The 11,533-nt window shown below is 44.3% G+C and overlaps 1 protein-coding gene across 1 annotated transcript; it reads left to right on the top strand.

The window, feature by feature from the left end:
- Positions 1–4,283: 4,283 nt before the first annotated feature.
- MYADML2 (myeloid associated differentiation marker like 2) lies at positions 4,284–7,106 on the top strand. The gene has a single exon (XM_080994031.1). The coding sequence runs from the start codon at positions 4,973–4,975 to the stop codon at positions 5,873–5,875; it is 903 nt and encodes a 300-aa protein (XP_080850157.1). The 5' UTR covers positions 4,284–4,972; the 3' UTR covers positions 5,876–7,106.
- The last annotated feature ends 4,427 nt before the right edge of the window (positions 7,107–11,533 follow it).

Genomic DNA, 11,533 nt, shown 5'->3' with positions numbered 1-11,533 from the left:
AAATAGGAACGAATTCCTATGCCCCACAAATAACCCAGAGATGCATTTTAAATAAAAGGACAATTCTATTCATGTAAAAACACGCTGATTCCTGGGCCAGATTGAGAAGCCAATTGGGCCGCATCTGGCCCACGGGCCTTAGTTTGCCTACCCCTGTCTAACACCTTGACTACCATGGCCAGGCAATATTGACCATGCTGGAGCTAGTGGAAGCAAGGGACTGACTCTGTAAGGCACCTCTCATCATGTTCCTAGGGCAAAAGATGAGAATCGGTACTCCAGATTGTTTGAGTGGCAAGAAGGTCTGGCATCAAACAACAGAGGAAGGAAAGAAGCTATTTGATCCATCACAAAAATCTGACACAGAAGGATGCTGTTACTCTCTCTAGGACCTGACATCACAAGGCAGTGTGGGAAAGAGTAAAATAGGGGTGTTCCTGGGTGTGATGAGATGACAGAAATTGACTTGGGTGTCTTGTCTCAAGAAGGGAGAGAGCTAATTGCCCAAGGCAGGGATGGGTGACCTGCAGTCCCCCCCAGATGTTATTGGACTCCAGCTCCCATCAGCCACAGCCAGCAGGGCTGGTGGTCAGGGATGATGGGAGTTGTAGTCCAGTTACAGCTGCAAGTTCTTGGGTCCTGGCCTAAAAGCATCAATTAAAGTGTCACTGATGACACTGCCTCTTTTCTCTCTGATTACCCCCATTTCTTATTTCTCCCTTTTTTATTCTCTTTATGAGTTCAAATATCAGCATTCAAAATCACACAAGGAGCTAACATGAGCTTGATGTAAAAATTGGGGTTTGGATTTTGCTGCCCAACTCCCCAGGAGACTCTTGAGTCCCCATAGTCCATGATTGGTCAGAGAAGAATGGATGAATACAGAACCCAGTGGAAAGCAAGGCAGATACTTATTTTTCTATCATACATCATAGGAGGCGGTTTACAGCAGAAATCCTGTCTGCCAGGATACCTGATAATGGTCGCTGATTGCATTACATGGGTAGCCTGGCCATTCTTTTGTGATGGTTTATACTTTAGTTCCTGAATCCAGGTCATAGGCTCACCCTATTCATACACAAATACTCCCTTAAAACAGGATTTGTAAGCAAAAAGACAATGGGAAGTCTTTCCCTATTTGCCTCCCTTACTGCAGAGGAATATTTGAGGTCATTGGGAGTCAAAATGGCTTAAGGATTGCTCTTCTGTACTATTTCAGAAACATGGTTTATATATTTAGATATGTGTGCATTTGTGAATATTATATATTTGAGACCTTAAAATTCTTATAGCAAGCTAAAAAGGCCCCCTGGTGCAGATGTCCACCTCTCATTACACACTGAGGTCTGTATATGCAACCAGCGACAGACGAGACAGAAAGATAGTACTAAGGTGCTCCCCTCTTATGTAATGGTCTTGCAATATCTGGCAGCTGGGACAGGTGGCCTCATCGAATGGCACTGATGGTCTGGCTTACTGTGAAAATTAGAATATTAAGGAGATGGGTGAATGAATGACAGCCTTCCAACAAACACTTGTGAGTTAAATATTTGGAGGGCTCCTGCAATTAATGGGTTGTTTGGTGTTCAAGCTTGGCCTAAACTTGAATGAATGAAATCCTTCCTCCTTTTTTCTCTAGCTCGTTATTCAACAAGTTACCTGAAACCAGAACAAGTAGAGTTAGGGCAAACCTGGGACACTGACATGTTGAATATAAAAAGAAATGAAGGGCTTGTAACACAAAGCAAAAGTAATCGGAAGTAGAAAGTGTTTGTATTATCTTGGTCCTCTCTAATCTGATGTGAACATTTCCTGTCTAAAATGTTGGACAAAATCTGGTGTGGGCTGCTCATTGCTAACAGCGTTCCTGTTATATATTCAGTTTATTTTTGTTTTCTTAAGGTAAACAAAAAAGAATATGATACCATATTTTCCCTATGTCAAAAGACATGAGTTTGAAAGAACATTAATTTCAGTCTTTGCTTCAATGTTTTGGAGTGGAAGACCATAACACTACAGAACAATCCAACCATACTCCAGCAATGGATTTCTATATAAGCAGCTGTCGTTAGCACTCTAAGGATAGATAGCTGAGGGTTAAACAATAACCAGGAAATCCGGCCTGCAAGCAAACTGCTTTCTTTGGCATTGTAAGGTCACTGTGCAGTCTACTATCCCTAGCCATGCTTGACTGAGAATACTGCTCCAAACTATGAGAGGAGAAAAGAGAGTGCCCTGCCAGATTGCTCTGCAAAATTACCTCCTGACCTCACAGCTCAGAGTATCATTTCAGGCCTCCACCTACTTACCCAGAGCAGAAGTAAACTGGCATTGTCATCAGCCCACATCTACTCCAAGCAGAGTGCTGGTGTGCGCCATTAAGTTTCAGGGACCAGTTTCTATGGAGCTTCAGGGACCAGTTTCTATGGAGGTGCCTCTGAAGCTACAGCTGCCACTTGCCTGTAGGGGCAGGAGGTAAGCTAACTTCCAACTTCTGCAACCTCAAATCTGCAGACATCTCGGGGTTCATAGCTCAGTGGTAGAGCACACGCTTTGCATGCAGAAATCCCAGCTTCAATTCCTGGCATTTCAACTTTTTACAACAAAGATTAGAAAAGATGGTAATCCACTGCTTCAGGCCCTGGAAAACCCACTGCCAGTCAACAGTTGATAAGAGCAAGCCAATAATAATAATAATAATAATAATAATAATAATAATAAAGTTTTATTTATATCCTGCCCTCCCCAGCCAAAGCCGGGCTCAGAGCAGCTAACAACAGTAAAAATAACACAGTTTACATAAAATCATAATCATTTAATTGAAATACATACTAAAATCAATTCATTCTAAAATCAAATTAATGGCAACCATTGGGCTAGTGTTCTATGAGGATTACAAAAGGAGAGGGTCAGACTGTGCCTCAGCCAAAGGCCTGGTGGAACAGCTATGTCTTGCAGGCCCTGGGGAAAGATGTCTCTTGTGACAGAGCGTTCGAGGCCAGCCTAACCTCCCTGTGGCCTGGGATCTCCAATATGTTTTTATTTGAAGACCGTAAGGTCCTCCGTGGGACATACCAGGAGAGGTGGTCCTGTAGGTACGAGGGTCTTAGGCCGTATAGGGCTTTAAAGGGCTTTAAATAACTTAAGAGGATCAGGGCCCATCTAGCTCCAGAGCCTGTTGCCACAGTGGACAACCAGATGCCTGTGGGTGAAGGAGCATATTACAATATAATTGTTCTATTACTGAAGGACATGCTTAAATGTTACATTGCAAATGGGCCTCTCGGAATGTCTAGCTTGGGCAGATAGAGATAAGGAACAAGGATTTCTTGTAATACCAGGATGAGGGAGGTTGCAGGAAGGAGGGAGAGAAGACCAAGACCTTATATGGTAATAGGAACTTATTATAAGTTTCGATTTTCCAGAAATCAGGTGACTTACAAGAGATCAGGTGGTATTCTATTTTGCAAATCTATATAAAGGGGTGCACCCTGACTACTGTGTGCAGATTGCAAACTTATTGCTCTGTACCTTTGTTCTGCATATGCACTTCAAATAAAAATCCTGTTAATAACCTGCAAGGACGTTTTGCCGCTTTGTGTGAATCTGTGCTCCAGGGACCCAATAGCAGATATGTGTGGTCCTTAAAGGGCTTTAAATAACTTAAGAGGATCAGGGCCCATCTAGCTCCAGAGCCTGTTGCCACAGTGGACAACCAGAATGCCTGTGGGGAGCCTAAAAGCAGGACCTTAGTGCCAGAGCACTCTGCCCATTAGTGATTGCCAACAGTCAGAGGCATACCACCTCTGGATATAGTATATAGCTATCATGGCTACAGGCCATTTCCTCCTTGAATTTGTCTAATCCTCTTTTAAAGCCATCCAAGTTGGCGGCCATCACTACATATAGAGCAATAGAATTTGCGTAAGCCAGCTTCAGTACAAATGGCAACAACAAAAGTGACTAGCTCTCTTGAGTTCACTCTTGTGGTCAAATAGTCAGTTTCAGCGAATCCCTGAAAGGAGATGGAATGTCTCCCCGCAACCACCATCAACCATGCAGGAAAAGTTCAACATGACAAGACAAATGATATATTTGAGGTGGACTCCTTGCTTCCCCATGCTTTCTTCTGGGACTCTAGTCCAGGCGTCAGCAAACTTTTTCAGCCGGTTCACTGTCCCTCAGACCTTGTGGGGGGCTGGATTATATTTTGAAGGGGGGAAAATGAACGAATTCCTATGCCCCACAAAAAACCCAGAGATGCATTTAAAATAAAAGGGCACATTCTACTCATGTAAAAACACAATGATTCCCAGACCGTCCGCGGGCCAGATTGAGAAGGCAATTGGGCCGGATCTGGCCCCTGGGCCTTAGTTTGCCTACCCATGCTCTAATCTTAGGCAATTCAAATTACTTTCACTTGGTTTTTGACACAGAGCTTAAAAAGTAACATGCAAAGCAGCACTGGGTGAAACTAAAACCCTCTCGTTATTTTGCACAGACCGCGCAGTTCATTCCATTCCAGATAAGTCTATTAATACACCTTCCTATTTATATTCTGGCTCCTTGCAGCAACATAGTAGAGAGCTACAGCTGCATAACCGAGACGGAATAGGCGTCCTGCTAGCCACTTGGGAGAAACTGATCAGCTGAGGTGGAGTGAGAGTGACAGGGATGCCTACAGACTACTCAACACACAGACCCCGGAAGAGCAGGGCTGATGGATCATAACTGCAGCGTACCAGAAGGGCAGGTCAATATTCTTACTGCAGAGGCAACGCTATCTCAAAAAGCTGCCAGAAATGTATGCTCTGCGGCATAAATAGCAGCCAGCAAAGGTTTTTGGCGGAGGGATATGGGGCTTATTCACCCTGCAGCTCCCGCTTAGTCATTCAGCATCGGGTAGAAACTCAAGGACAAGCAGCCGACATCCGAACACAAAAGAAACATTCTGGGGGGTCCTGATCTGGAGATGGAGAGCTCAAGAGGGACACACCTCAACATGGCTGCCGTGGCATCTCGTGTTGGAGCTGCCCGGCTGCTGCAGGCAGCCTTTGGATGTACCACGTTCAGCCTTGTGGCCCACCGAGGAGGGTTCAGTGCGGCCTATGGCACCTTCTGCATGTCTGTCTGGTGCTTCTGCTTCGCAGTCACCGTCTTTATCGTCACCTGCGAGTTCACGCGCCTCCACAGCTGCCTGAGCATCTCTTGGGGGAATTTCACCGCCGCCTTCGCCATGCTTGCCACCCTCATGTCCATCACAGCTGCTGTGATCTATCCGCTTTACGTCGAGTTTGGCTGCCATTCCAACGGGTGCGAGGCAAGAGACTTCCGCATCTCGGCCAGTGTTTTCGCAGGGCTTCTGTTTATCGCCTACGCCGCGGAAGTATTCCTCACGAGGGCCAAGCCGGGACAGGTGACCAGCTACATGGCCACCGTTTCTGGCCTCCTGAAAATTGTACAGGCTTTCGTAGCTTGCATCATATTTGGAGCTCTGGTGAACGGCAGCCAATATGACCGGTACGTGGCAACCCAGTGGTGCGTGGCTGTCTACAGCTTTTGCTTTGTGGTGACAGTGGTGGTAGTGGCCCTCAGTGTCACGGGAAAGACAGCCATGCTGAAGTGCCCCTTTGAGCGCTTTGTGGTTGTTTATACCTTTGTGGCTGTCCTGATGTACTTGAGCGCCGCAGTGATCTGGCCAGTGTTCTGCTTTGACCGTAAGTACGGCTCCCCACACCGCCCTTACCAGTGCTCCAGAGGCAAGTGCCCCTGGGACAGCCAGGTGGTCATTGCAGTGTTCACGTGTGTGAACCTGGTGCTTTACATTGTGGACTTAGCCTACTCACAACGCATCCGCTTCGTCTCACACCCCTAGTAGCCGCAAAAAAAGCCATAAATGACTCAGGCAGCAGGAGTTTTGGGACCCGCCTAGAAAGCTGACATCCAGGGCACACCAAAAGAACTTGTCTTGATCGAAATAGGCCTGATCATGAAAGAAACATAGTGATGCATCTGCAATACCACCCTCATTTCCAGCAGATGTGTACGCTTGATGCATCAGTGACTCTACATGTTAATAGGTTTTGTAAGGCCTAGTACTAAGGGTGGGAAAAACAGGTTTTGGACCCTGAATTGTTCATCCCAAAATTGTTGGGTAAGTTAAAACTGCAAGAAGAATAGAAAAATATCTAGGCCCAAAAGAGCAACTGCCAAAATCCCAGCTCAATCCATGAAATTCTGTTAAAGTGAAAAACGTATAACTAAACCTAATAGATTCTGTCAGAAATTTCAGACGAGGCAGGGGAAAGAGAGGGGAGATTACAACCACCAAGAAGACTGAGACCCTCGTCCACAGCCCAGAGTATGAAAATAACAATTTCCTTATGCATGTACTTGGTTGTTGGTGAGATGCACATTCCTGTTTGGAAGAGTTTGAGAAGTGAAGTGAATACTGTCAAGTTTGTAATTGACAATGGGTGTAGGGAAGGTTGCTGCAAGCTCTAAAATAATTACTTCCAGATTGTTTCCCTCAGTTATTCCTTCAAGAAGCATCTGGGGATATTGCTATGCCTGCGGAAACTGTGGCTACACACAAGACATTAGCGTTTTGAACCAAAGCCAGACTTTTGAACCAAAACCACACTTTGAACCAAAGTATATTAATTTAGACAAAATAAAACTGTGTTGTTTTCGTTTTGCAAGAGTTAGGCAACAGACATTGTTTAATTCCGCAAACGCTTGGCACCGTGCAAACTGCAGATTACTTAATGATCTAGAACATGACCTGGATTCGCTGGTCTTTCACAATGCTGAAAGGACATGAGTAACATTTAAATACATCCAACCAAGTGCCTATTGTCCAACTCCTGGAGGTGCTGATTCTTGATTCCCAGCTGAGAAAACATGTCTGTATAAATGCATCATGGTGCAAAGAAGTGTGCTGGTCTCCTTTGGTGTGGATCAGGATCATCACCTGAATTCAGAGACATTTTCAAATATAAGAAGCCAAAACAAGTAGTTTATTCCAATAGTTTATATTAAATGTGTGTGAATTAGGTAGGAAGGCTTTATTCCAATCTAGAATAAAAATAGCAAGTTGGCAAAAGTATTCTGTGTTTTCCTTAATTGGCAGAGCACCCTAGTCTTGCATTTATTCTCCTCCCTCAACCAACTCACTGTATATCCTCTCCTCCTCCTAAACATAAATGCACAGAAACAAGTTTCTTCCCGTCTGGAAATACACAGTGATTTATGGTGTTTGAATGCCACTATCTTGTCTAAGCGTATGCTCACATTGGTATCTTATAATGCAGTAAGGTCACAAACACACACACCCAGCCTGCTGCAGTTGAATCCACATTGGCACAGTAATGTTCACATTGGAGAGGGGCCAAGGATGTCTTCACCTGATGCATGGCCCTGCTCATGACTGCCTCCCATCAGCTCATCAAGCTGTCATCTGCACATGCATGGTGGCTGTTAGGGTCTGTTCACATTACCACTTAACTCTGCATCCAGTTCTCTAGTCAGATTGAAGCTGATTTGAGAGGGGCAAGGAAGCATCAAGCAACAGCATTTGTCCAGAGACTGCAGGACTGGTATGAATTGTGGACTGGTATGAATTGTGGACTGGTATGAATTGTGCATGCTGCTTCAAAAACTAGCAGCTGGATGAGGAATAAGCACTAATGTCAACACACCCTAATGTAGCTCAGATGCATATTAAAATGAAACAGAGCTAAAGTTACAGGGTGTGTGTGTGTCCCCTAAAGGTCTCATCTTCTCAGAGGGGATGCTGTATTGGTCTTTTGCAGCAAAACAACAGTTTTGTGGCACATTTATTATGGCATAAGGTTTCATGGACTACAGTCCATCAGATGCGTAAAGTGCTACCCTGAGTTGATTGGAGAGAATGTGGGATTGCAAACAGTTAGGTAAGAAGGGAATAGAATGCAGAGAAGTACAGAGTGTGTTAATTATGTTATTAAGTGCACATTCACACACAAAAATTATTTGAAAACACAGACATTCTGGCACTGGTAAGAAACTTAATACAGATAGTGTGCTTTTTAAAAAAAACCCACCAGGGGTGCCACAATGAATAGACACATGCTCTGAGGCACCTTGTAGTCTCCTTCTGGCAACTCCTGCAGCCAAGTTGGTGCCAAACTTATTGCTCTGCATTCCTTTGAGAGCCACTGTGGTGTAGGGTTAAGAGTGGCAGACTCGTAATCTGGTGAACCGGGTTCGTGACTCTGCTCCTCCACATGCAGCTGCTGGGCTAGTCACACTTCTCTGAAGTCTCTCAGCCCCACTCACCTCACAGAGTGTTTGTTGTGGGGGAGGAAGGGAAAAGAGAATGTTAGCCGCTTTTAGACTCCTTCGGGTAGTGATAAAGTGGGATATCAAATCCAAACTCTTCTTCTTTGGCATCAGCGAGGCCAAGGGGGGGGGGGTCTTGTCGTCTGAGCAGCCCAGGACCTGCATACACACTGCCCAGGCTTGCGCTCTGGAAAGGTCACTTCGTTGCTGCTAATGCAGTGGTTTGACTTTACGTTCGGAAGAGACACTCCATTGTCTCATGAGATGGACATATACCAACAACAACATTTTCAGTGTGACTTAAAGGGCCGGCCCAGGATATTTTCCACCTAAGGCAGTGCAGCAGTGGCACTCCCCGACCTCCATCAACATGCATGGTACCTAGAGCCAGTCAAGTTATTCTGGTACCTGAGACAGAAAATCCCACAAAGGTCTCACTTCTTCCCTAGCAGTAAAAATACTCCAATAATAAATTAAACAACTTGCTGTTGTTTCATGGCACCTAGCAACAGCCTCTTTCTGCCTAACAATAGCACTAGCAGAGTGGCATATGAAACAAAATCTAGCTGGACAATAAGACTCAGCTATACAGCTGCAAAAGGGATGCAGGTAGCACTGTGGTCTAAACCACTGAGCCTAGGGCTTGCTGATCAGAAGGTCGGTGGTTCGAATCCCCACGACGGGGTGAGCTCCCGTTGCTCGGTCCCTGTTCCTGCCAACCTAGCAGTTCAAAAGCATGTCAAAATGCAAGTAGATAAATAGGTACCACTCCGGCAGGAAGGTAAACGGCGTTTCCATGCGCTGCTCTGGTTCGCCAGAAGCGGCTTAGTCATGCTAGCCACATGACCCGGAAGCTGTACGCCGGCTCCCTCGGCCAGTAAAGCGAGATGAGCGCCACAACCCCAGAGTCATCCGCAACTGGACTTAACGGTCAGAGGTCCCTTTACCTTTATACAGCTGTAAATATTTTTTTTTAAGTGTGTTGTAAAGTGTGTTATACAAATGTGACACTAGATGGTAATGGTGAGCTATGGCAAATTCAATAGTTTTTCAAAACATTTTTTAAAAAGCTTTTTCACAACTTTTTTTTATATATCTAGATTCCACCTATGTCTCCAATTGATTCTGAATAACAACTTGAGCCTGTCTTTCTAGGAGCCCCCTTACATTGAGCAGACTTAACGGGGGGAAAGCAGACAGCAGTTAACTGCTCTGGCTCCTGTGCAAAGCAGAACGATTGGCGGCTGAAGTATGCAAGCTGTAGCAGTAAGCCTTTTAAATATTACTAGCCATTAGTGACCTAGTTTTTTCAATTCTGTATTTCATAATTTAAATGATGAGCTACTTTTGCCCACTGAATGGCTAGACTGACTTCTGTGAATTTACCAGGTTAAAAGGTGGCCATCCCAGCTGTAATGCGGGAAAGGGAGCACCCTCATAATACCAGAAGGAATTCTAGAAATCTGCAAAATAGATTTCTGATTGCAATCCTGTTGTTTCTGAATGCAGAATAGGATTGTTTCTTTTTAATGCTGACATTTACAGCTTTGATTGGGGGGGAACGGAACCCAATTTTCTAGTTCTGCTTACTCTGAAGTAAGAGAGAGAGAGAGAGAGAGAGAGAGAGAGAGAGAGAGAGAGAGAGGTTTGAGGCTAACACCAGGCAAAATATGAGACCCAAGTCAGGATCTGAATGCATGATAAAATGTTTCTGGAGGTGAGGAACATTTCATTGCAGAGCATCCCGTCCTTCCATTAATTTCCATCTCCCCAAATTGAATGTGTCAAGCTTCCTTCCTTCCACAATTATAAACCTTGCCAAAAAAATAATATCTGTGCGTGTGCCTTCTATAGCTGGCAAATGGCTACTTTGCCAGAAGCTAAATTCACCCCTGCTTCCAGTTACTCTCCTCTTGCCACAAAACCTTGTGGTTCTTCTCCCACACTTCTTCTTTTCCCTATCAGCTACAGTTGACAAACACCAAAACAATTTATTAATAAACAGAATAAACCAATAGAGCATAAAGTAACACTACTTCAGCAGTCTGAAAGCAGCATAAGGTGGAACATTAATACTGAACTTGTGGTTCCACAACATTACAAAAAAATACCCAACTGGAAGTCAAAACCATCCATAGAAAATGACAGCAAGGACGTTGAATGTCACCTAGCCCGAACCCCTGCTCAGCACAGGATAGCCTCAAGTGAATAATTCCTCATTCTTCCTGCACATTTTTTACACAGGATTTTGGTTAGTTTTGTAATCCTGTAGCAAACATCCTGAACACAGTTCAGGCAGGCTAGCAATATAGTTGGGATAGAGGTCAAAGGATGATGAAATGTTTGCTGTGTTGTCTCAATTTGTGTAGCATAAGTGGCCATTGGGGGCATAGATCAGGTACATAAAATATGGGATGGGGAACTCTCCTTGGTGCTAACCCCTGTTTCCCAAGTTTTAATTAAGTTTCTATTAATTAGCATTAATTAGTTGTTAATTAGGTTTCTAATTAAATCAAGAACTAAGGACAAATAAATTCCTAGGGCTTTCCTCTGCTCCTGCAGAAAGAGTGAGAATCACTGTGAATCACTTCTGCAGAGAGTGAGAAGAATGGAGCTAAGCAGTTCCATTGTGTACGATCAGCAAAAATAAAACAAAAATTTGCTCTGGGATTTAATCCAATTACTTCCCCATAGTTTTCCATATTTGCTAGGTACATTAGTACCAAACAGGAAGGTGGTGGAAAATGCTCATATTAGAATTACAGGCAGACCCCCGTTTACAGGGGTTACATTCCAAGGCACCTTGCGTGTCGGTGAAATCACATATAATTGAAACCCATTGAAAAAACCTGCAAACATCCAGTTCTTCCCCCATTCCATCCTTTTAGTGACGTCTTTATGACACTTCCAGGTCACTTCTGGGTTCAGTGCAATGTACGTATACATGGTCACACACATATTGGACACGTGTAAGTGGGGGGCTGCCTGTACTGGCTAATTTAATACAAAGAACATTAGAAAGGAGCACTATTTCTGTAAAGGAACTACTGAGGAAACTGCAATAGAGCAAAGGCATTTTGCTGATTTTCAGAGTGATAGCTATCTGGGTGGCACTGGAAGCTATATAATGCTCAAGAGGATGCCCCACTGCTGTTGCCACTATTCAATTCAGTGTGTCAGCCACAGAACCATAGAACTGGAACTGGACAAG

This window comes from Podarcis pityusensis (assembly GCF_964106645.2).
Source record: "Podarcis pityusensis genome assembly, chromosome: 2".
In the NCBI taxonomy this organism is placed as follows: Eukaryota; Metazoa; Chordata; class Lepidosauria; order Squamata; family Lacertidae; genus Podarcis; species Podarcis pityusensis.
The sequence above is the reverse complement of the archived record's forward strand: the minus strand, read 5'-3'. Positions and strand labels throughout refer to the sequence as shown.

Coding starts and splice junctions, on each gene's coding strand:
- MYADML2 (XM_080994031.1), top strand. CDS start 4,973: ATGGAGAGCTCAAGAGGGACACACCTCAACATGGCTGCCGTGGCATCT.